This window comes from Alligator mississippiensis, chromosome 16 (assembly GCF_030867095.1).
Source record: "Alligator mississippiensis isolate rAllMis1 chromosome 16, rAllMis1, whole genome shotgun sequence".
NCBI classification, from domain to species: Eukaryota; Metazoa; Chordata; order Crocodylia; family Alligatoridae; genus Alligator; species Alligator mississippiensis.
Window position 1 is genome coordinate 34,466,791 of NC_081839.1, and position 24,600 is coordinate 34,491,390.

At 61.2% G+C, this 24,600-nt stretch overlaps 2 protein-coding genes across 5 annotated transcripts in view; one reads left to right on the forward strand and one right to left on the reverse strand.

Annotated features, from left to right (window-relative positions):
- Positions 1 to 528: 528 nt before the first annotated feature.
- Positions 529 to 16,258, reverse strand: BACE1 (beta-secretase 1). Its single transcript, XM_006278071.4, has 9 exons — positions 15,556 to 16,258; positions 10,029 to 10,117; positions 8,309 to 8,525; positions 7,838 to 7,975; positions 7,186 to 7,320; positions 5,187 to 5,288; positions 4,790 to 4,939; positions 4,337 to 4,508; positions 529 to 4,117 (listed from the first exon to the last, which is right to left on the reverse strand). The coding sequence occupies exons 1-9, from the start codon at positions 15,814 to 15,816 to the stop codon at positions 3,876 to 3,878; spliced, it is 1,506 nt and encodes a 501-aa protein (XP_006278133.1). The 5' UTR covers positions 15,817 to 16,258; the 3' UTR covers positions 529 to 3,875.
- A 704-nt stretch (positions 16,259 to 16,962) lies between these two features.
- The window catches only part of CEP164 (centrosomal protein 164), a 52,517-nt gene continuing 44,879 nt past the window's right edge, over positions 16,963 to 24,600 (forward strand). For 3 of the 4 annotated variants that reach the window (XM_059719822.1, XM_059719823.1, XM_059719824.1), the window contains exons 1-5: positions 16,963 to 17,060; positions 18,213 to 18,314; positions 18,795 to 18,913; positions 22,540 to 22,651; positions 23,149 to 23,362. In XM_059719822.1, the coding sequence (XP_059575805.1) occupies positions 18,271 to 18,314; positions 18,795 to 18,913; positions 22,540 to 22,651; positions 23,149 to 23,362 (489 nt within the window). In that variant the 5' untranslated portion in view covers positions 16,963 to 17,060; positions 18,213 to 18,270. The remainder of the gene's footprint in view (positions 17,061 to 18,212; positions 18,315 to 18,794; positions 18,914 to 22,539; positions 22,652 to 23,148; positions 23,363 to 24,600) is intronic. The other variant, XM_019496269.2, reaches the window with a different exon arrangement.

Consider the following 24,600-nt stretch of genomic DNA (forward strand, 5'->3'; position numbering starts at 1 on the left):
GGCTTCCCTCTGCTGCCCTCGGGATCAGCAGAGCAGGGCGCAGCTTCTCTGCGGAAGGGGTCGTGATCCCGGGACACACGAATTCTCCACTGCCTTGCTGTGGGATGTAGGCAGGTGCCTCTGCTGTGGGGATCGCAATCCCCTGTGGGCAGGGAGGGGTGGACTTTGCCCATGGACACAAAGCCAAGGCTGCTGCCTGGGACCTTGGCTGCAAGGACTGTTAGGAGAAGTGCGCTGCTTCATGAGCCCCCGTTGTGACTGCTGCCCCAGCAGGCCTCAGCACCCCCAGCTCCAGCGGATGTGGGCAGGGGTGGCCCCTGAAATGGGTCTTCCTGCTCTTGTCACTCTTACTCCCCACTGACCCAAGCAGGGTGAGCCTGCCACGCACTCTGAGGGCTGGGCAGACGCCAAGGGGTGCCCATGGACCCAGGCCTGGCGATGCCACAGGTACAACGTGGTCCCAGAGCAGCCCCAGCCCCCTAGGCATTCACCCGGTCCCCCCCAGTAAAGACCTACTGTAGCCACCGAGGCTCTTCTCTGCTTTTAATGTCATAATTTACTGCGGTAACATTCATGATTCTTACACAGACATTAGGGTTACAGAGGACTGGAGTCTGCTGCTGCCCCGCTTCCCCGTGCTGCTCGCAGTCCAGCCGGCTCGCCGCCACTGCCGGTCTTGGCTGCTGCGAGGCTGGGCCCGCGGGGCAGAAGCTCTCGGGGACGAATGAAGCTGGCTGCACTGCAGCTCAGAGTAACAAACCTTTCCAGGCCCTACCCCCCTCCCCTCCCCTCCTGCTCTGGCTCCACGGCAGCCTCCTCTGGGCAGGTTGGTTTGGTCTCTCCGTGGGCTGGACAGGTGCTCAGCACCTCTCAGTCTTACTCCTGCTTCAGAGATTGCAAAGTCTGGGACAAATTCAGCAGTGGTGTAAGCGCTGGCAGCTCTAGGCGAGGCTCCTGGATGCACCCCTTGTGCTGGGCAGCTGGATGTGGCCCCGGTCTGCGGGGCTCTACACACACGGGTGCGTTAAGGCAGTGGCCCACAAACGAGTCTGGTGTCCCGGGGAGGTCCTGGGCAGGCAGGCAGGCACTGGGGTGTGGGGTCTGGGCACATCCCACCTGCCTCGCTCTGCCCTTCTGAGGTGGCCTGGGGCCCCGAGGTGTGCCGGAGCAAGTCACCAGGTGAGGGGGCATGGGCGCTGAGACAGGCTCATGAAGCAGCGGGAAAGAGCAGCCTGGACCCCCCTGCTGCTCTGTGCTCCCCTGGGCCGTCTCTTGAGCCAGCGCCTGCTCTGGGGATCCCTTCTGGGCTTCTCCCAAGGGGAGGGCAGGGTGGAAGAGCTCCCTCTGTCACCACCGCTCTGGGGGGAGGGCTGGCACTGTTGAACACGGGCTTGTCTGCCCTTGTGACAACTATGGGCAGCAGCAGCTTGTGGGGGGGGGGGGGAAGGGGATGTGCACCACTGCGGGGTGTGGACCCCCTTCCCCTGGCCTTTCCACACCTCTCGCAGGCTCCGGGGGGAGCTATGGCTGCTTCCGCCCCCCTTGTGCACTGCACCATCACATCTGTCATGAAGCTGCTCCCGCGGTGCAAGCTTATGTGCTCTGTGTTGTCCTGGGCCCCCTCCTGCCCCCAGCAGCTTTATGGGGGCTCTCTCCAGCCTCCAGCTCCCTGCTGAGCCTGCTTCCCTCAGCTCCATGGGAAGCTCCTTCCACCCTGCCCTCCCCCAGCCGGGCCTGTGGCTGCAGAGCCCAGAAACCAAAACGGAGCTTAAGAGCAATGGTCTAAAAACCATGTGCCCCCCCCCCACTGCCAGGCTGGGCAAGGCCGGGTGGGTTGCAGCACTGGAATTACAAGGATTGGGACATGTATCCAATGCACAGGCCAGAAGCTCCTGGCCTCTGCGCACACCACGTCCTGCTCTGCTGCCCTCGCCTACGGGCAACCGTGTGTCTGGACAGCAAGGATGGCACTGCTGCCTGCAGCCGTCCCCTGCAGACTGGCTGTAGCAGGGGGCTCCTTTAGCAGCCAAGCCCAGAGCGGGAAGAGACATTTCTCTCCCTTCTGCCCACGTGCTGGGGGAGCCCATCCCATCCCATCCCATGCAGGGCAGGGCCCTCAGTGAGACAAGGCTGCGGCAGCAGGCGGGTGCTGGCACAGGCTGGGCCTGGCTCCTATGGCTTTTGCGGGGGTGGGCAGGCTGGGTAACAGTTTGGCTTTGGGGATCCTACTGCAGGCTTGGCCGGGCCAGGTGTGCTCTCAGCTTGGGGAGGCAGGGTGCCAGGGCTGCGGCAGGGGCTACCCGTTCTCAACCTGCTGCTCTGGGCTGTGGCCACGGGCTGCGCTTGATGGGAGGTGTCAGGGTGGAAACGACCAGCCCCTCCCCAAGCTCTCAGCCCCAGGCACAGGCAGGAGGCAACCAGCCCAATACCCCTGTTTCAGGAGCAGCTGCTGCCTCCTTCAGAGAATGAGGTGCTGTGACCGCTCGCAGCCATGGCCAGTGCCAGCCCTGGGCCACGGGGATCAGGTGGGGGCAGAGCTAAAGAGAAGGCAGGCAGGAGGCAGGGAGGGTTCCCTGCCTGGGGCTCAGGGCTGTGGGCATCTGCCTCCCCGAGCTCCAAGGACAGGAGGTGGAAGCCACTGGGGGGAGGTGGCAGCTCCTGCAGCAGACGGGATCCTGTACAGCGCTGCCCCCACTCTCAGCGGGGGTCTTCCTCCCCACTGCACGACGGAGCCCAGTCAGGCTCCTGCACGGTGATCTGACCACCCAGCCAGCCAGACCCTGCCCTGACCTGCGCCCGGGACACCAACACCAGGTAGGTTCCCGTGGCTGTGTGCCCAGGGTCCACCTCCACCCCACGAGGAGGCAGCGGGTCACGGAGGGTCCCCAGAGAGAGCAGAGGGCAGCCAGCACAGGGTGGTTCCCAGCTCTCTGCTCCCACCGGCTGTGGGGATGCAGCCCGTAGAGTCCAGCTCACGTGGGCATCCCATGGGGAAGAGAGGGGGCAGCCTGGGGGCTACGGCAAGCAGCAACGCACGGGCACACGCACAGAGTACGACATGGCGGGGCGCCTCCAGGGACCCCCAGGCTGGGCTGAGCAGGTTTCTCTGTGCCAACAGGCCCGGCTCTCCAGGAGCTGCTGAGGATGGGGGAAGGCTAGGCCAGCGCAGGTGCCAAGGAAGAGGCTCGGTATAGCTCGGTCCTCTGCCCCGTGACTGAGCTTCCTTGTGCTGCGGGCAGGTCTCTGTGGGGCAGAGGACCCCAATGGGGTCAAAGCACGACCCGCGGCACCACACAGGAGAGGCCAGCGAAAGCCCCAGAGCTGCCACCCCTGGGCCAGGGCCAGGTGCCTCTGAGGCTGCTGCCCCCTTCAGCCTCTGGCAATGTGTCCCTGGCTGGGGCAGGTTTGGGGCAGCTGCTTCTGGGGTGTAGAGGGCAGTGACTCCATGTCTGCCTGGCAGACCATGGAGGGGCTGTCCCCAGCCCCCCAGGGCAGCAGCACACCCAGGGTATTAGCTAGGAACCAACCAACTGAACCTGAAAGCATGGGACAGTGACCCCCACCAACCACTGGCGCCCTGCTCCCCGGCCCGGGGCTGCCCTGCCACCAGCACCTCGCCCTCCCTCGCTGCTCCAGCCCAGGACCCGGCTGCTACAGCGGAGGTGGGAGGGCAAGGGGGGCACCAGGGGCCTGCCTCTGGGCAATGGCTCTGCTGCTGGCAGACAGGATCGCTCCCTTCCCCCTCCCCGCCACACACCTCGTGTTCCAGGGGCAGAAGAGCCCGTGCCCCAAGTCAGAGCTGTGCCTGCTCCCGCCCTGGCTCCGGGGCCCCCAGGAGCAGGCTCCAGCAGCCCCCTCGGCCTGCGGGGCAGGCGTCACTTGAGCAAGGATATGTCGTCGGCAAAGTCGTCGTGGTCCCGCCGCAGGCAGCGGAAGCAGCGCCACTGGAAGACCATCAGGCACAGCGGCAGCATGAAGAGGGCGCAGATGGCCGCCATGACATAGGCGATGGTCATCAGTGTGGACTCGTCCGTCTGCGGGATGTTGTAGCCGCAGTCCGCCATGTCGGGGTGCAGGTACGGCCCCTCCACCGCCGCCCGCCGGAACTCGTCGTGCACTGCGCGTGGGGAGGGGGGTGTGTCACACACCAGAACGGGCACCCGGCACTGCCTGGGAGCATGGGACCACCTGGCCAGAGCAGACCCCTTCCCCCAGCACCCGCAGCTGCCCACCCCGCCGGCTCCACTGCTCGCTCCCAGGCCACTGCTGTCAGCCCGGGTGGTGTCACTGAGCGCGCTCACAAGTGGCCCAGCCGGTCCTGCCCCCCCGCCCTCACCGTGGCAGGTGCTGACTGCAAAGCCGATGCGCTTGCGGGCCCGGTCGAAGACGACGTAGAAGCCCTCCATGATGACGGCGCCCATGACGGTGCCGGTGGAGGACTGTGAGATGGCGAACTTGTAGCAGTCATCCTGGGAGGTGGCCACATCCTCCACGGGGCGCAGGTATTGCTGGAGAGACACAGGGAGCCGTCAGCTGTGCTGCTGGGGCGATGTGCTGGCTCCTGAATGGTCCAGCCTCTGGTTCCACCCATGATGGAGAGGGGGCTGAATCTAGACTCCAACCCCCACATTAAACCTCAGGGGCTAGGCCTGGCCCACCTCCCCTTCTCCTGCCCAGGGCTGCTGTCTCAGGGACCCCAGACTGCACTGTGGCGCTCCCCACACTTTTCCTCCTCTGACCGCTGCCCTGGCTGCGCTCCCCCCCTGACCAGCATGGCACAGGGACCCACCTGGGGCAGGATGGTGATCCGGAAGGACTGGTTGGTGGCCTCGCCCATCAAATAGAGTGAGATGACGGGGAAGATGTGCCAGGGGGTGGTGCCGACCTGCCAGCACACCAGTTGCTCCCCCAACCAGAAGCCGTCGGGGAACTTCTCCGTCTGTCCAGCAGGGAAGGGAGAGAGTGTGAGCATCTGTGCCAAGATGCAGGACATTTGGGCAGGGGCCTGCCAGAGCCTGGTGGAGATGCATGCAGGGATGCAGCAGGGCTTTCCTCCTCCCTCTCCCAATGAGCCGCTCTGCACAGTGCTCTGAGGTGCCAGCCCAAAGCAGTACGAGCTTGGGGACTGTGGCTGTGCTGGGATGTGGCCCATGTCCGAGGGGGTGGGTTGGGGTGGGGGTACTGACCGAAGATGCTGTTTTGATGGACTTGACCGCAGCCTCGAACACCTTCTTCGGCAGCCGGAGGTTGGTGGTCCCGCTGTCCACAATGCTCTTGTCGTAGTTGTACTGTAGGGGGTGACAGGAGGTAACGTGGTGCGTGAGACGCCAGCCCCGCTGCTCCTAGGTGAGCTCAGAGCCAAGTTTGGGAGGCTGCACCCTCTGCGAGGTGCCATCTCCGTAGGCGGCTGTCTCACAGCCAGCGCTGGGCTCCGGTTCCAGCGTGATCCCCGCGCCTCCAGCAAACACCCGCTGCACCCAGGAGGGGCCCAAGCCTCAACTGCCTGTGGGCCAAAGCTCTCATGGATGCACCCACAGCTGGGGTGGGGGCAGTGCCTGCTGCAGGCTGTCTCATCTGCCCAGGGACCAGCACGACAGCTCCGCCAACATCTCGCTAGAGCACGTGGGAAGTGCTCCTGTGCACTCAGGAGTGATTTCAGCCAGGATGCATTTGCTGGGTGTCTTCTATGGCCGGTATCAAAACTGCCCTAGAGTTTCTAGTAATAGCATATAGTCAGTCCTGATCAGGGGAAGCCCTACCCCTCTTACACGGCAGCTCAACAGTGGATCCCATTGTGACAGACAAAGAGGGGTTGCTTGCTAGCCTCTGAATTAAAGCTTGGGACCATGAGCTGGTTTCACTTGCTCTGTGCTCCCAGGACTTGGCACCACCCAGCAGTGTGTGTTTGTGCAGCATTAGAAGACCCCACTTTCCAAACCTTCCAGTGGTTGTTGGCAACCGCTAACGGGAACATGGTTTGCAAGAGGGAGTGTTCGTGGAAGTTGAGGGGGTCCTTCACAGACGTCCTTCTGGATGCTCGGGCAGCCCCAATGTCACCAACGCAAGACAAGATGAGGCTGTGTGAGACACCCCACGTGCCAAAGCGGAAGTGGAAGCAGCAAGAAAACGTGAGATGGCTACAGAAAGTATGGGGAGAAGTGATGCTAAGCTGTGAGTTAAACCCAAGGCTACTAAGCCAGGAAGCAGCAGGAATCCCTGGAATATCAGTGGGCAATATGGCTTATAATGTGTATTAGGGACAGCCCCTTTCCCATCCGTCCCCAGAGGCAGACGGTACAGGGACAGGCAGCAGCACGGAGCTACCTCTGCTCGTGTTTGCAATGAAGCGGGAAGGCGAAGCAGCCCGTGCGCTGTGGCGGCTGGAATTGGAAGCCTGCCTCGGTATCAAGGGCAGATGGGAGGCACACGTGCTACATTTAAATGCCTGCAGATCAGCAGGCTGGAAAACTGCCCCGTGGAGTCACTGCAGAGCTCCACGTTGCTAATACTAACATTTCACAGAGTTGGGAAACCTGGAAAGTTGCAGGGGGTAAAGGCCAAACGAGGTGATACGAGCGGCAAAAGAGCTGACTTGGGGAGCTAGAGATGTTGTCTGTGAGCAGGGTAACAGACCCGTTCAGCTGGGCTTGCAGAAGGACAGGAGTCTGCGGTGTAATTAAAGCCAGGCCATGCAGGGTCATGGAAAGTGGGGCTTGCCGAATGTGGCAGGTCATGGAAGGTGGGGCTTGTCTTTTTCAGCAAGATCACAGCCTGGCTGTGCTGATACAGTGACCTGGGCGCTCTCCAGGGCAAGGAGCACGGCATCCCCAGACGTGAAAACCTGCACTACATGGCATTTCCAGGGGATACAATAGCTGGAGGCCAGGCCAGCTGGGTTGGGGGGGAGGAGTGGCTCACAAAGATGTCAGTGGGTTGCTTCTAGCAGGGCTTGGGGTCCAGCCTTGGCTCAGCACTAGTTAATGTTTTACTGGTGAAAGTGGAGAGGCAGGTTGCATCACTGTCTGTTTGTCCTCAATCGCTGGGTTACATGGTCACGATGCAGCAAACCGCACTGGAATCCGGCCCAAGTGCAGTGCTCCGGGAGCTGAGACCAAGGCCCCGTCTGTGGGACAGCAGCCTGTCCCGTGGCTCAGAGAGCAGCCTGAGCGCCCCCGCCCTTCTCACCTCTTTGCAGTCCATCTTCAGGTCCTGCCCGTTGATCTCGACCTTGACAATGATGACCTCGTAGTACCACTCCTTCCTGATGGGAGTGTACCAGATGCTGCCGACATAGAGGGAACGGTCGATGCCGCCGATGATCTGCAGCAAGGAGAGGCGTGAGGTGTGCTCCCCGGCCAGCTTGGGCAGGTGGAGCGCAGGGCATCGGGGTGCTGCCTTGCACCATACAAACGTGCCCTCTGGGGAGGCTGCACCAGCTCGCTGCGCATCTGGGTGTGCGTGGAGTTCATTTCTGCCACCGACTGCTTCATTGCGGGGCAGACTGGAGGGAGGTGGGGCCCTGCTGACCAGATGTCAGAGGCATCGCTTGCCCCTCCTGCCCCACTCCCAGCTTGTCCTGTTCCCACCCCACCCCTCGCTGCCTAGGCTAGAAGTTCCCAGAGACCACGCGGAGGAGTGATGCTAGCTGGGTGTGAGAGCCTCAAAGACATGGACGCAGGTCCATGGGAAGCTCCAGTCCTGGCCTCCCGCAGTGGGTCCATGCCCACAACCCCTCAGGGCTGCCCAGGGCCCAACGCACCCCCCACCCCTCTATTGCTGCCTGCCCTGGGGGCCTGCTCCGTCCTCTCAGCGGGCAGCCCAGAGCCTGCACACTCACCATGCTGCCGCCAACTGATGCCAAGGCCTCGGACTCGTTGGGGGAGAAGCCTGCCCCACACAGCTGCAGGGAGAAGATGTTGGGGACGCGGGTGTGCTTCACCAGTGAGTCGAAGAAGGGCTCCAAGCTGTCATCAGGCTGGGGAGGAGAGAGCCAGAGCCGTGACTGTCTGACCACGCTCTGGAGCCCGTAGGGATGGGAGGAGGCCAGGATGGCCCCTGTGGTGAGGGCTGGCACCCATGCTGAGCTGCAGGGAGCTGCTCAGGTGTCTCCCAGTGCTGTGGGGACAGGAGTCTGGTGGTATCCTCCCCTGCCAGCCACCCCTTTACCCCCAGAGCCCCGCTCCACACCGGGCACCCCTGCCAAGTGCACTGATAGCAGGACAAGAGGCTGCTCCTGGCAGCCCCAGGGTAGATGCAAAGGCAGGCTGCCAGGCAGAGCCAAGGCAAGAGGGGAGGCAGCAGGGCTCACCCGGGCGATCTCAGCGTAGGCCAGCCCCAGGATCCCCTCCCAGTTGGAGCCGTTGATGAAGAACTTGTCCGACTTGGTGATGGCTGCAATGTTGGCTCGGACGGTGACACTGGGGCCGTGGGGGATGGTGACCAGGTCGGTCCCGAGCTCCCCCTCCCACTTGCCCTGGGTGTACGGCACGTAGACGCCCTTCCGCAGGTCCCGGTAGGTGCTGGACCTGGAACAGGGGCCAAAGAGCAAGATCCCTGAGACAGGTCCAGCAGGAGGCCAGGCAAGCATGGGAGCGGCAGGAGGCCTGGGAAGGCAGGACTGACTACACACGTGCCAGGGAGACCAGGGGACATCCTGGGACAGGCTAGCAAACCCCTGTGTGTGTGTGAGAGACTGGCTAGCAAACCCATGTATGCCTGTGCATGCATGCACGTGTATGTGTGAGACAAGCTAGAGAACCTGTGTGTGCACATGCGTATCCACTTCTAGCAGAGAGTCTTGAGTGTGCAGTTCTCGGTCTCTGCAGATCAGGGCTTGACTGCCCAGGCTGCCAGATGACCTGCACGTGTGCCTGAGTGAGGGCACCCAGGGGCTCCCTGCTGTCGCGTCCCCAGTGTCAGGACACGTGTGCTCCCTGCTGTAGCTGTGGGCATGCATGTGCACGTGTCACATGTCCTATGTGGGTATCCCAGCTCTCCCTGCACCATGCTGCAGACCCCCTACCTCACAGGATCAGGACCTGCCACACTCCGGCAGAGCGCCCAGGCTCCAGTATGAGCTCCCCGTGCCCTGCTCCCAACTGCACTCCCAGCATGGTGACCTTGCTGCTACTGGCAGCGCCCAGGGTGCGGAGCCAGGCCCTGCCGGAGATCCAAGGGCCCATCAGACTGGAACCCGGCCCGCTGGGACCCAGGGCTTGGGGCAGGCCCTGGGAGCACCATGGGCCCTGCTGGGTGCAGGGGGCAGCACACAAGCCCGGCCATTGTTCATTGTGCCCGGCAGGCAGCAGGCCAGACACTGTCTCAGTGTTCAGGGTGGCAGGGCAGCAGCCAGGCCCCCCCCAACCCCCTCGGAGCACAGAAAGGGGCCATTGAGTCCCCCCCAGCACAGACACTGCATCACGGGGGCTGGACAGCACCTGACAGCGCCAGCCTGGAGCAGGGCCGTCGCGGAGCTTGGCAGTGCCAGCCTTGTGACCCAGCCAGCAGCGAGTGCCGCAGGTATTGGAGAGGGAGGGGGCACGGCCCCCTCTGGGAAGCCGGAGGAAGCCTGCCTGGGGCATCCCAACACAAAGTACGTCGGGGGCCAGGCAGGTTGTGGGGCCGGCATCAGAGCAGCAGAGCACCCACACGTCTGAGGTCCTGGGGCAGCTCCCTTCGCTCGCAGCCCGTGCATCTGCTAGATGGACGCAGCCGTGAGCGCAGCAAGGGAGATCTGCAGAGGCTGGGGAGCACCGGGGTCACTGCCAGACATGCACGCGGGCATCCAGTGCTGTCCCCAGGGGCTGGGACGCATCTCCTTGCCCACAGCTGACTGCTGCAGGGGCTCTCAGCTCCAAGGTGGAGAGCTGGGACAGAGGCTCCCCCCACCCCTTCTTGCCTCCTGCCTGCCCTGGCTGTCACCCGTGGAGGCAGGACACTGGCTGGGGTGTGCAGGGCCTGGCAGGGTGGGGGCCAGTGCCGGTGCTGGCAGCCCTTTCGGGTTGCCCCACGGCGCACGCTGTACTCACAGCTGCCGCTGGTAGTACCTCTGCAGGAACGGGTGAGGTGCTGCCCCAACTGCAAAGTTGCTGCTGCCTGTGTCCACCAGGATGTTCAGCTGGAGACAGAGAGAGAGAGTGGGGAATTACTTGGGACCAGGAAGTGTTAGCCTGGAGCCAAGCTGGTTTGTGCAAAGGCTTTAGCCTTCCTTGCCGTGGGGTGTCATGGCACGAGCATCCTCCTTACGGGGCCTTGCAGCTACTGCGGGAGGGCACTGGGCCCCTCTGGGAGCCATGCAGCAGGGCAGGGATACACAGGGCTTGCCAGGGTGGGCAGACCCATGGCAGCAGAGCTAGCAGCACCAGGGCTCCACGCTGCATCAGTGCCAGAGGCCTGGGCACCTCCAGAAGCTGGAACCGGCTCTCCCAAGCAAACCAAGCCCCTCCCCAGCTCAGCATCCTGGCCCTGAGGGTGGCCTGCTGCGGGCATGAGCTCTGGCATGGAGCAGGCAGGCTCACAGCCCTCCTGAACGTGCCCCCGCACTGGCGCAGGGACTGTCCGTGCCTGGTAGAAAAGCTCCTGTACGCGGCCCCCACTGGCTGCGAGGGTGGGAGAGGGGCTGCACCGTCCTGTCCCCAGCAGATTCCCTTGCTCATCAGTAACGTCTGCCTGGCATGGGTGCAGATCCAAGAGCTCATGGCCCACGGCTTCCAAGGGCAGAGCTGGTTTCAGACCCTGGCCTGACATGGCACATCAGCCTGGAGGGGGGCTGGGTGCCAGGGCATGGACAGCAGGGGGTCATTCTGCAGCAGCTTCTCACTGGCACATGCATGTACGGGTGCACGCATGGATACGCACACACCACTTGCCCACTCCCTGCCCTGCACAGCTCCGGTGCCCATGGCCTTTGCTGCAGCACATCCCCAGACATAGGCATGTTGTGCCCACTGGGTCTGTGTGCCACAACCCCAGTGCCAGGCCATGAGGTCTGCGTGCAGCTGCCTCGGAGCAGTTCCTGCCCCACCGTGCCGGTGCCAGGCTGTCCCCACGCAGCGCTGCCTCCCCTCTCGTTTAGCTCTGCAGCGCCCTGCTGCCTGGGTCACCAGGCAGTGGGGATGCTTGTTCTTTGTACATCTTCCTGCGCTGACCCATGCTCTTGGCAGAAGCGGATCAATATCCCTCGACAGCCTCTGGCACCAGCCTGTGCTCTGCTCCCGGAAGGGCTGTGGGATGCCGCGTGACGGCAGCTGGCGTGGCCTTGGCGTCCTTGGCAGCTCTGCCTCTACCAGGCAAACTGCACAGGGCTGTGGGATCTGCCTTCCCCAGGAGCCCTGCCCAGCCCCTGTGCCAGGGATATCACACAGCCCTGCTGTGTTGCACTGCAATGGGTGAAACCTGAGCAGAGACCGCCTGTCACACACACCTGGTTCCTGTAAAGGAACAGACAATGACTGAAATTCAGTGCAGAGGTGGGGACAGCTGCTGGAGGGCCCGGTGTGCCCTGCTCCTCCCTCCCTCGCACCCAGCCTGCAGCCCCTGGGCCCCAGCTGCCCCTCCACGGGCTGTGGTCCTGGGCTCCTGCTTTTGCTGAAAGCACCGTGCCCTTGACCTGAGCCGTGGTCAGGAAGTGGATGCACGCTGAGGGGGTGGGGGCCCCTGCAGAGTCTCTGCAGACATTGCTGCTTGGCCTTCACTTAGAGGCCGTCTGCACTGGGGAGCAGATTGCTGCTGCTCCCTGTGGTGGCCGGTGCCTCCCTGGAGCCCGGCGCTGACACAGCGGGAGAGACAGTGGGTCTAGCATGGTCCACGCTTTGGTTCTGCAGACCTTGCCCTGCATGAGAGCTTACCCAAGTCAGGGACACCCTCCTGGAAACTGCAGTGTCTCTGGGACTGGATGGGACCCTGTCACCCCCTGCGTAAGCGCTCTGGACGGGCAGGACTGATTGCTGTGCCAGCCTGGTTCCTGGCACCCCTGCACCACGGGCTGTCCCTGTCCCCCTGCCAAGGGGGTACAGTAACACCACAAGCCAGAAGGGCAGCATAGGGCAGGTGGGAATAAAGCAGGAGCCGCAGGGCCAGGGAGTCTTGGACCTGCAAGCTGTCACCCTGCTGACTCAGTGTTTCTTGTCCTGCAGATGGGCTCCCCATCCTGGAGACTCAGCCTGGCCGGCTCTTCTCCAGGGAAATCCCTGGATGTGGGAAGTCTTGGCCTGATGGAGCCTGAACCCACAGACGTTCGGGGCACCCAGCAGACAAGTTGCTTCCGCTCAGGGTGAGTGGCTGGGACACACCTGTGGGGGCACCTGCTGCACCATAGTGCTGGTGTTGGCCCTTTCTGGGTTGCTTTGCAATGGGCTTGTCACACCCAGGTCAGCCCCAAGCCAACTGGTCTGGGCCAGGATGGGAGAGGATCTCCCTGCAGAGCTCTGTGCATCGCAGCCATGGGCACAGAGGCACTCGCTGGTGATCAGCCCGTGCTCCTGAGCAGCCTGGTGCTGCCTGTGCATGTCCTGGCAGGGATGGCTGCAAGGGGACAACCGCTCACCTGAGAGTGAGGCAGTGGTAAGGTGCTGCCCCAAGCCACAGCTGCAGCTCACTAGGGCTGGAACGAGCCCCTGGGGAAATTAAACAGCAAGGGAGATGGGCCAGGCGCTCGCAGGTGTGTTGAGCAGAGCCAGCCCCTGAGACAGGCTCAGACCAGAGACCCTGCCCCTCTGCAGGCTCAGATTTCTTGGTGCTTGTGCACACACGCACATACACACATACTTCACAGACAATCACACACGTGTGCATTCACAGACATGCACATGCTGTTTGTCCAAAGGCGTTAATTCTACTACAACTGCCTGACAGGCTTTTGCTCCAGTGCAAAAAACCCAACTTGCCTCTGGACAGGGGCCACAGCCCAAACCCATGCCCCAGAAGTCTGCCCACAAGCGTGTGAAAGCAGGTGGTTCTCCCGGACACAGTCTACCAGCCTCAGCATGCAGTGCCATGCTCGGGCCTGCTCAGCAAAGCAATCTGTCAGGGAGATCGAGGCCGCGATCTCCACCCTCTCATTCTCATTCAATGAATTTTTCCTCTACAGGAAGCAGATGCTGTGCCCAGGGGGACTGCCAGCTCTAGCCACCCCAGCGCCGGGGGAGCTGGCAGTGTGCTTGCTTCTTGTGTGTCCACCAGGTAGGCACCCAGGTAAGGGACGAGGCGTTCCTTGTGGCACATGGTGATGGGGTGCAGGAGGCTCTGGAGAGGGGCTAGGACAGGGAGGCAGCCCTCTCCAGGGGTTGGAAAGAAGTGCCTGCCAGGGAAGCTGAGGGGTGGGGGTGCAGTGTGCATGGAAGCAGGTGGCTGAGGCAGGGGACCCTGCATCACCGTGGCCCCTCCAGCGGCAGCTTTCCCCTGGGCCTGGTGGGGCTGGGGCTGCCAGTGCTGAGCAGGAGGGCTGCAGGGCTCTGGCCTTCCATGTGGGTGCCTCTCTCTCCCCAGCCAAGTGTGGCTAGGCTTGTGGGGCACACAGCGAACCCCCTTCCCTCCAGGCTCCAGGACTTGTGGACTGGCTCCTCTCACCAGCACCAGTTCACACACAAAGATGCCTTGGGAACGGGCTGTGCAGGAAGGTGACAGTACGGAGTCCCCTGAATGAGAGGGGCCAGGGCTGGAGGGAATCAAGTGCCTGCAGAGGGGCAGGGGCAGGGTCACCATCTGCTGAGAGGGCCAGGCCCAAAGACCTGAGCACTGCCAGCCCAGTGAGTGGCAAGTGCGTCCCCAGCCACCCCTCCAGCCACCCAGAAGGAAGGGCACAGCCAGGGGCTGGCAGCTGCCATGCTGGTGTCACTGCCCCAAGTGACTGGGGATAAGCAAGGCCAATGGCAGGCTTGTTTCGTATCAGTGCATCCCACCCAGGAGGGGCCTGCTGCCAGCTCCCAGCCTCTGGTTTAGCTCAGATGCTCCCAGCAAGGCAGGGACGGGCAAAGCGGTAAGTTGCACGTGAGCGTGAGCTACTTGGCAGGAGCTGGGAGCACAAGGAGCTCAGGAAAGTTTGGCGCCATCAGCAGAAGCTTTTGGAGTGGAAGCAGGCACCAAGAGTGCCTCACTTGCTGTCAACCAGGGGCTGCCTGCAGGTGAGGATACCCCGGCTTTCTCTGGGGTATCCTCTGGAAACACAGACTGCATGTGTGTGCAAGCGTGTACATGCACACACACACACACACACCAAGCAATGACACCCATGCTGGGCACCACGCATGCTACACACACACAGGGCCAGGCAGCGGGCTCGCAGAACAGGCACACAGGTGAACGGGTCCTTGGCTCCCCTCTGGACCACTCGTCTTACAGCAGACTGCCCAGCAAAAGCATCCCTGCTATGGGCGCCGAATCCCGCTCCGACTGTGTGCACGCGCACAGAGCATACAGCCTCCCACATCCCCACACGCATGCACGGGTCTCGTTGCCCCACCCCCACCAGCCTTCCTCCAGTTTTAATTAGCAAGTCAGCTTTCTCACTGCCGTCATGTCAGCCAGGCAAAGCTCGTGTTCCCTGGGCGCCTGCATCTCATTTCCATGCAGTAGAAATGATTACAGCACCCGAGAAAGACACGGAAAGCTCCCAGCTGGCCATTCTCACCGGGCTGTGTGGTCAGAGGAGCCCTGCCATTTCCGACCCTCCCTGCTGAGCATTTGCACTGCAATGGGGACATACCAAAATGAACCCCATCATTTGAAAGCCACATATCTCCGTCTCTAGCAGGGAGCCTGTCTCCCTGTGGCCCTCTCTCTCTCTGTCTCTCTCCTGCACACTTGCATGCTGTGGGAACCTGAAATAAAGTGCTGAAACAACAAGAAATGCTGCAAACCCTGGGCCCCCCTGAGCGTGCAGGTAACACAGGTTCCTTGCTTGCACAGTGGGTTAACCTGAGAACAGCGGTGTCAGCCAAGGACGGGAGCTCGGCACCGGGGTTTTGCCGGGTCACCCCTACAGCGCTGCAGGGACGAGGAGGGATCGTGCAGTCCTGGGCCCTGCCCTCGCAGGAGCTGGGCCTTCAGGAAGGCTGTTTGCTCATCCGTGCTGCACTTGCTTTGGTGATTTCAGCAGCAGCAAAACACACAGCAGCAGCATAGAAACCAGTGCCCCTTTGCCCCCGAAGCAGGAGAAACAGAGCCAAGACGGTGCCTCTATCCAGAGGCGATTGGCAAGGGCACTCTGTGTAAGTCCCAGAAGAGACGGTGCCGCGTGTCTGCACCCATGCAGAGCTTCCCCCAGCACGGGCCTTTCTCCCTCACACAGGTGAGGAGCACCTGGAGCAGGTTCATGCAGCGGGCTCTGGATCTGGGCTGTACAGCTCCCTTGAGGGAAAGCTTGCTTTTTCGTTCTCCAGCACCCGGGTGAATCACTTACTAACGCTCCTGTGTCCCAACCAGCAATTGTTGGACACGCACCAGGCTCCACTGACCAGCCCTCCCCTCTCAGCTCGACCTCGGTGAGGTCGGGGCTCGGCCCTGGCGCAGCAAGCCCAGCCCACGCCTGCAGCCAGGGGTTTCGGGACAGCGCCTTACCTTCTGCGGGGGGCTCCCGACAGTCATCTCCACATAGTAGCCCTGCCCGGACTTGCCCCGCAAGTTATCTATCATGTCCACAAAATTGCTCCCTTGCTTGGAGTCCTCCTGCTCCCCCTCGGCGGCTCGCTGCACCCGGTGGCCCTGGGCCGGGGGCCCCAGCCCGTTGCGCAGCGGCACGAGGATCCCCAGCTGCGCGCGGCCGGCTCGCACCACGCCGGAGCCCAGGCACAGCAACAGCCAGGGCAACACGTGAGCCATGTCGGTGAGAGTCCGTCCCTCGCAGGGGGATCTGGAGGCGGCGGTCGCTGGCTTTGCCTTCAAGAAAATCCTTCCCTTCGCAAAGAGAAATGCATGCGGGCCGGGAGGACGGCGCGTTGTACGCAGCTGCCCGAGGGCTACTTCATAGCCGCCCCGCGGTCACCAGCAGCGGCTCGGGGGCATGGAGACTTCCAGCATGAAAAATACATGGGTGTAGCGATGGCTGTACGGACGGGGGAAGACATCAAGCAGGCAGGCGAGGCGGGAGGCCCCCGGGAGCAGCAGTCATGCCGGGAGGATGGCTTTTTCCTTCTTCTTTTGGTTAGTTGGAGCATGGGAAACCCTCCGGCGGGGTCCGTCTGCAGGCAGCGGTGTCAGTCCACCATAATCTCTCCGCTCTGCAAGCGAGACTTGGAGGCGGAAAGACTTGTGGCGGCTGCTGTCAAAGCCAAAGGTTTTTTCCCTCGACAAGGATCTCTGGGAGCTGTAGTTTCCCGGGGCTGTCCCTTCCCGCTCGGCAGCCGGGCTTCGATGCCCTCTGCTGAAGAGACGAGGTCTCGGCGCTGGGCAGGGAGCAGAGCAGAAAGCGGCGCGTCTCCAGGCGCGTGCAGGCCTGCGAGGCGAGGCGAGGCGAGGCGAGGCAGAGCCGTGGCCGGTGGTCCAAGCAGGGGTGCTGGCTCCTGGGGGTGTCCGTGCTGGACCACGACCGCTGCGCCCCGCTCGCCGCCCGGCCCCCGCGCTCCGAGCAGCGTCGTGTTGCCCCCAGGCTGGCGGGAACCTCGCCGCGTGCTTCAGGCCGCGGCCCGCGAGGCCTGGACGGGGAAGGGGGGCAGGCCGCAAGGCTCCAGCTCTTCCAGGGCCGAGCCGGCTGGGCCCTTTGCGGGGCCAGGAGCCGGCTGGGCCCTTGGCTGCGCGCACGTGAGGTAGCGCGACTCCGGGAGCCGGGGATGGAGCAGGGGCCTGTCCAGGGTGCTGGGGCGCGGGCGCTGCGCGGCTCCAGCAGGGGGCGCCCGCGCGCGGACTACAACTCCCACAAGGCCGCGGGGCGGCGGCGCCGTCACGTGCCCCCGGCGCCCAATCCGGAGCGGCGGGGCCGGCGCGGCCGTTGCTAGGCACCGGGCCAGCCCGGAAGTGGCGGCTGGGGGGCCCGGGCCACCCGCGGGGTCCGGCGGGGGGCGGGGGGGTCCCGGGGCCTGGCTCGGGCTCGGGCGGCCCGGCGTGCGCGGGGGTGAGTGTGCAAGGCGGTGAGTGTGCACGGAGGGCGAGCGCGCGAGGGGGTCCGGGGGCGTGGGGCACGCAAGAAGGGAGCGCGCGAGGCAGTGATTGTGCACAGAGAGCTCAAGGGTGCACGGAGGGCTCGGGGCCAAGTGTGCAAAGGGTGCACGGGGAACTTGTGAGCAAATGTGCATGGGGAGTTCATGGAGTGAGTGTGCATGGTGGCGAGTGTGCGAGGAGAGTCTGGGGGTGAGTGTGCAAGGGGGTCCGGGTGCACGGGGCACACATGAAGGGAGTGTGCAAGGCAGTGATTGTGCACAGGGAGCCCAAGGGGTGAGTGTGCATGGAGAGCTTGGGGGTGTGTGCAGTGGGATGGGTGTACATGGAGAGTGCAGGGGCGAGTGTGCAAGTGGGTCAGGGTGCGTGGGGAGTTCATGGAGTGAGTGTGCATGGCGGTGAGTATGCACAGAGAGTTGGGGGAGTGTGCATGGGCGTGCGTGCAAGGGGTGAGTGTGCGTGGAGAGCTCTGGCAGGCAAGTGGGTAAAGGGTGCACGGGGAACTGGTGGGCAAATGTGCATGGGGAGTTTGTGGAGTGAGTGTGCATGCTGACAAGTGTGCAAGGGGCTAAGTGCATGGGGAGCTCACTGAGTGAGTGTACAAGGCACTGTGTGCATGGACAGCTCAGGGGAGCAAGTGTGTAAGGGAGTGAGTGTGCATGGAGAGCACAGGGGCAAGTGTGCTGGGGGTGAGTGTAGGAGAGGGGAGGAAGGACGGAGGCAACAGAGGATGAGGTCCGTGCAAGGAGTGTGCAAAGGGGCAGGACTGTACAGGAGATCTGTAGTGTGCAAGCTGTCTGGGAAGCGGGGTGTGTCGGGGAGCGTGCAAGCAGGGCGGGTGCCACGACGCACTCGGGAGCAGGGGAGTGGACGGGGTGAGTCCAGGACGGCCGGCGGGTGGTGCCGGGCGTGCAAGGGGCTCAAGGAGCGAGTCGGAGCCCCAGGCGTGTGGAGGTGTTCGAGCACTGGCGGGGGGCACGCGCATGCCAGAACGGGGAGCGGTTGGGGATCGCCGGGGCCCCGTGGAGAGCGCGTGTCCATGCAGGATACGCGTGTGCAAGGGGTGCAGGCGGTCCTGACGTTGTTTCTCGCCTCCCCCTTCCCCTGCTGTCCGCTCCTCCCAGGCCTCGTCAGCGAGCGCGTGCCAGTTGCTAGCAGCGCCGCGCCGGGAGCGGGGCCTTCATGTGTGTGACACGCCGGCGCAGCCACGTCGACACACCTCGCAGGTGAGGGCACGGTGCAGGTGCGCGGGTGCGCAGCGGCACGTCCGACGCAGCCAGGCGGGGCTCTCGCGGGCGCTTTCCAGACCGCGGAGAGTGCTAGAAACAGGGTGGCACCTGAGCAGCCGCGAGCCAAACCGGCGCGGGCAGCGGCCTGAAGCTCTAGGGGCTCTGCCTGCCCTTGGCGATTGGCAGGTGCGAGGGTCCCCCAGAAATGTCCGAGCCATCGGCTCTCACAGGGGAAGGCAGAGGGGAGATCTTAGGGCCCCAAGGGTTATTTGCCTGCCTTCGCGTGTGGCAGAACTGCGACATCGTCCTCGTCGTCGCGGTTCGTGCTAGGGACGCGCTGGTACATTTAGAAGTGCGGCCTGTACATTTAAGGGACGCTGACAGCTTCTAAAATTTCCTTTGGGAAAGTCGGGCCGGAGAGGAGCGAGCTAGAGAAGCTTGGTCCTCAGAGAAGCCATCTGCTGTGCTGTTTTTCAGCACCAGGTGCAGGACGGCTGTACCCCTCCGCGTGGCCATGGCACAATCCGATGTGTGCATCGGGGACCAGCTCATCCTGGAAGAAGAGTATGATGAAACCTACCTACCCAGTGAGAAAGGTAAGTGACACCTGGCTCCCTTCCCAAGCAAAAAGAAAAGGAGCAGAGAAGCTGAGCTGCTCTTCTGTATCTCTGGAGGATGGACTACGAGTCTGGGGAGGGCAGCACAAACACCGTTCGAGGGACTGGAGAAGCGTGCCTGTTAGATGCTTCCTGCTGTCGTCGGTGCATAAAAAGCTGCTGTTCTGCTGGAGCTCCTTAGCTGCTAGGAAACCCGAGTGCAATAGCAAAAAACGTAGTGGCTGATGCCAGCTCGGGCACACTGGTCGGCATTCCCTGAAACACGGTGCCCAGTTCGCCTGTGGGTCTGCGCTTGCATTTCATAGATTCATAGATGCAAGGGTCGGAACGGAGCTCAATAGATCATCGAGTCCGACCCCCTGCATAAGCAGGAAAGAGTGCTGGGTCTAGATGACGCCAGCTAGATACTCATCTAACCTCCTCTTGAAGACCCCCAGGGTAGGGGAGAGCACCACCTCCCTTGGGAGCCCGTTCCAGACCTTGGCCGCTCTAACCGTGAAGAAGTTCTTCCTAATGTCCAATCTAAATCTGCTCTCTGCTAGCTTGTGCCCATTGTTTCTTGTGACCCCCGGGGGCGCCTTGGTGAATAAAACCTCACCAATTCCCTTCTGTGCCCCCGTGATGAACTTAAAGGCAGCCACAAGGTCGCCTCTCAACCTTCTCTTTCGAAGGCTGAAGAGGTCCAGGTGCCCCAGTCTCTCCCCGTAGGGCTTGGTCTGCAGGCCCTTAACCATACGAGTGGCCCTTCTCTGGACCCTCTCCAGGTTATCCGCATCCTTCTTGAAGTGCAGCGCCCAGAATTGCACGCAGTACTCCAACTGCGGTCTGACCAGCGCCCGATAGAGGGGAAGTATCACCTCCTTGGACCTATTCGTCATGCATCTGCTGATGCACGATAAAGTGCCGTTGGCTTTTCTGATGGCTTCGTCACACTGCCGGCTCATGTTCATCTTGGAGTCCACTAGGACTCCGAGATCCCTTTCCACCTCTGTGCCACCCAGCAGGTCATTCCCTAGGCTGTAGGTGTGCTGGACATTTTTCCTCCCTAGGTGCAGCACTTTGCATTTCTCCTTGTTGAACTGCATCCTGTTGTTTTCTGCCCACTTGTCCAACCTGTCCAGGTCTGCCTGCAGCTGTTCCCTGCCCTCCGGCGTGTCCACTTCTCCCCATAGCTTTGTGTCATCTGCAAACTTGGACAGAGTACACTTCACTCCCTCGTCCAAGTCGCTGATGAAGACATTAAAGAGTATCGGTCCCAGGACCAAGCCCTGCGGGACCCCACTGCCCACACCCTTCCAGGTCGAGACCGACCCATCTACCACGACTCTCTGGCTGCGACCCTCCAGCCAATTCGCCACCCACCGGACTGTGTAGTCATCCACATCACAGCCTCTTAACTTGTTCACCAGTATGGGGTGGGATACCGTATCGAAGGCCTTCCTGAAGTCTAAGTATACGACATCCACCCCTCCTCCTGTGTCCAGGCGTTTCGTAACCTGGTCATAAAAAGAGACTAGATTGGTCAGGCACGATCTGCCCGCCACAAACCCGTGCTGGTTTCCCCTCAGCATAATTTGTCCTGCCGGGCTCTCACAAACGTGAGCCTTGATAATTTTTTCAAAGACTTTGCCGAGGATAGAGGTGAGACTGACCGGCCTATAGTTGCCCGGGTCCTCCTTCCTCCCCTTCTTGAAAATGGGGACCACATTGGCCCTTTTCCAGTCCTCCGGGACTTGGCCCGTGCGCCACGAGCATTCAAATATTCCCGCCAGTGGCTCTGCAGTGACGTCGGCCAGTGCCTTCAGCACCCTCGGATGGAGCCCATCCGGGCCTGCCGACTTAAAGGCATCCAGTTCTTCCAAGTGCCTCTGCACCATCTCAGGGTCTACGCATGGCAGTCTGGCGCCTTACTGCTGCCTCTCCACAACCCCAGTGAGAGACTTGTCGTGCCCCTCGCTTAGGAACGCTGAGGCAAAGAACTCGTTGAGGAGTTCAGCCTTGTCCCCCCTGTCCGTCACCAATTGTTTCTGCCCATTTAGCAGGGGTCCTATTCCTCCCTGGGCCTTCCTTTTACTCCCTATATCTCTAAAAAACAAATTTTTGTTATCCTTTACTTGGGATGCCATCCTCAGCTCCATGGTAGCTTTGGCCCATCTAACTGCCTCCCTAGAAGCGCGAGCAGTGGAGGTATACTCCTCTTTAGTAATCTCTCCCTGTTTCCACTTTTTATATGCCTCCCTTTTAGCCCATAGGCTGCTCTGCATTTCTCTGGTCAGCCAAAGAAGCCTCCTGGCCCCTTTCCCTCTTTTTCCTCGCACGGGGATCGTCTCCCTCTGTGCCCGAAGGATCATTTCCTTAAGGCACAGCCACCCTTCTTGGGCTCCCATCTCTTCAAAACTCCTACTCTGCAGTGCGTCCTTGACTAATCGCCTGAGTGCATTGAGATCAGCTTTCCTAAAGTCTAGCACTTTCACCCTACTAGTTACCTTACCCACTCAACATCTTATGTTGAATTGTATTATTAGGTGATCACTGTCTCCCAGATGGCTACCGATCTGGAGGTCCCCTATCATGTCATCTCCCGTTGCCAATACCAGATCCAGTATGGCATTCCCCCTAGTGGGACCATGCACCTCCTGTGTCAGATGGAGGTCCTGTACACAGGTTAGAAACCTGCGTGAACGATGGGACCTTGCTGTCTGCGTCTCCCAGCAGATGTCCGGGTAGTTTAGGTCCCCCATGACTACCGCCTCTTTAGCTTTTATGGTCTCCGAGAGTTGCCTCAGGAGCCCCGCATCTATTTCTTCCCCTTGATGTGGGGGTCTGTAACAGACCCCTACCACCAAATCCCTTTCTCCTTGCCCCCCATGTAGCCTAACCCACAATCCTTCTCCTTCCTCAACCTTGGATTCTGTCTTGATGAGGGTTGATGTATATTGCTCACTGACATAGAGCGCAACCCCTCCCCCTTTTTTCCCCACCCTGCCCTTTCTGTACAGCCTATAACCCTCAATATGTACTGCCCAGTCGTGGGACGAATCCCACCAGGTTTCTGTTAGCCCTACTAAGTCGTAGGTGTTTTCTGCAAGCAGGAGTGCCAGTTCATCCTGCTTGTTCCCCATGCTCCTAGCATTAGTATATAGGCACTTGAACCCTGTGTCTGGTAGCAGGCAAGAGTTAAGCAGCTGCCTGTGGCCAGACTACAGTAGGAAAGCTGGGGAGGCCTGGCCCAGAGGAGATGATAGACTTAATGGTATGAGCCGGACACCGGGCTCCTCAGGCGGTTGTTCTCTTGCATGCGCCAGTTTTCCCTGAAATAGCTGCATTGACTTCATGCAGTTAATGTTGGCGTATGCTGGGCCGAAGGGAGGCCGAGGCCTGTGGCCTCCATTCCCCTGTGTGTTGGCTGCCTCTCCCCACCTGCGTAGTATCCAGCCTTGCCCACGGGGTGCGAGATGCTCCCAAGCATGTGGGATGTTGTTTCCAGCTCGGTGTGTCCTTGGAACCGGGGTTACCCCAGCCATCCTCCACTTTGCCAGGGACGGGTTGTGTGGTACCGCGTGGTGTGTGGTCTGTCATGCTGTCCCCACTCTGTTGTGTTACAGAAATCTGTGACTATGCACGGGGGATTGGGATCGATCCTGAGAAGGAGCCGGAGTTGATGTGGCTGGCCAAGGAAGGTATCGTGGCCCCTCTGCCTCCCCAGTGGAAGCCCTGGTGAGAGCTCTAGAGGAGCAGCTGCTAGAGTAGACTGGTGACTTCTTCACGTGGTAGCCTAAGAAATGGACACAGGAGCCTTGTGGTTGGAGCTGGTGATTAGATGCCAGGGCTCCTCGGTTTTCCAGCTGTGCAACAGGCACGCTTGGTCACCAAAGGGAAGTCAACTCACCATGTGCCTGCTTTACTACTGGTCTGATACCTCTGCACCCTTTAGAGGGATGCTGTGGCCCTCTTCACCTGGGAGAGGGAGAGGCAGCGGTTTGGGCAGTGGTGGTGGAGGGGCTGCTGCTGCTTCCTCCTTCTGTGCACATGGGCTTAGCTAGAACACTGCTCCTCCTCTGCCATGCTTGCAGTGGGGGGCTAAAGTCTCTGCAGCCCATGTGCCCTTCAGACAATAGGGCCTGTGCCTGCACTGCTGCCTTGGGACATGCTGTATGTGTGAGCAGAACTGAAGCCCTTTTCTCTTCTCTGCCTGTCCTGTTCCTCCATGTTAGTCAAGACATTACTGGTGAGATCTATTACTTCAACTTCGCCAATGGCCAGTCGACTTGGGACCACCCATGCGATGAGCACTACCGGGAGCTCGTGGTCCAGGAGCGGGAGAAGCTCTCAGCCCACGGTGACACCAAGAAAAAGGACAAGAAGAAGAAAAAAGAAAAGAAGGAAAAGAAAGACAAGAAAGAGAGAGAGCTGCTGAAGCCGGCTGCTGTGAGTATGCCCCACGGTCTGGGCCCCTCGGGCATGCAGGGAGGGCCAGCCTGGGAAGCGGGGACAGGAATGGCTGTCCAGCAGAGATGGCAGCCGTGGGGCCGGGGTATTGTTGGGGTATTAGGCTGTAGGCTCGATGAGTCTGCCCACACGTTGTGGGGCAACGTGGCTGCTGTGCAGAGCTAAGCAGGGCATGTGTGCTTCTGCTTTACACTTATTTTGGTCTTAGGACCATGTCCTTTGAGGTAACCCCCACCCAAAACAGCCAACTCCTTGGGCAGCAGTGATGACTGGTTTCATGCTCTCCATCTCTCAATGATTCTTGTTCTTATGGTTGTTTTCCCCACAGCTCAGCATCTGGGTTTCTTTGATGCCCCCTCTCGCCTTGTGGGCAATGGGCTCCGAGCTAGAAGGAAAACAGGGTTCAGTGGCCTCTTCTGTCCTCCCATTCCTGCTCCCAGAAGCAGGGAATGACAGAGAGCTGCTGCAAGGGCCCTGTGATGGCCTGAGCAGCTTGTAAACCCCTTCTCAAATCAATACGAGGCTGCTACAGGCCCAAGAGGCAGCTGCTCTGGTTTTACAGGCCTTTCTAGTAAGCTGTTCCTCCCAGATGATTCGGCTGAGGCATCCAGCTGCTTTGGTGGTTGGCAGACAGGTGGAATGGGCTGCAGTGCACATGGAAGGGGAAGCTGGGACCCTCCAGACTCCTCGCGCTGTGGGTCCCCATCAGATCCCTCACCCTTGCAGCGCAGGAGCTCCGAGCCCTGAGCTGCTGGCACTTCTCTTGGGATTAGAGCAGTGGCTGCGCTGTGATGGGATGCACATGCACACACACGTGCGCACGTGTGTATGTGTGTGTATGGAGCGGGGGGGTTGTAAAACATTTGGAGCTGTTTGTCTCATTGAAAAGAATGACAGGTGTTGTTTATGCAGTGACCAGGCACGTGCCACTATGGTTTCTAGGCACCGTGTGCAGCCTCAGAAAGCAGTATGTTGGCATGTGTCACTGTTGGTTGGCAACAAGAATAACCAACCCTCCCCTCCTTGGCAAACCATTCCTTCCCTACCAAATAAGGAGAACTTCCCAGGTTACCCAGCAGTGTGATGCACGCCTGGCTGAGAAGGTCTGCCTCGCATCAAACCCAGAGGACCAGGGACTGCAGTGGGTGGAAATCCCCCAGGTGGGGACTGATTGAAAAGGTTCCAGTCTCCAATATGAGGGACTTCAATAGAGTGTT

What these genes read in the sequence shown, in the direction of transcription:
- BACE1 (XM_006278071.4), bottom strand. Translation starts at nt 15,816, where the DNA reads ATGGCTCACGTGTTGCCCTGGCTGTTGCTGTGCCTGGGCTCCGGCGTG. An exon ending in CCTACGCTGAGATCGCCCGG is followed by an intron (nt 7,976 to 8,308) that starts GTGAGCCCTGCT and finishes TCTCCTCCCCAG; the next exon opens with CCTGATGACAGCTTGGAGCC. An exon ending in TGAAGATGGACTGCAAAGAG is followed by an intron (nt 5,289 to 7,185) that starts GTGAGAAGGGCG and finishes CACCCCCTACAG; the next exon opens with TACAACTACGACAAGAGCAT.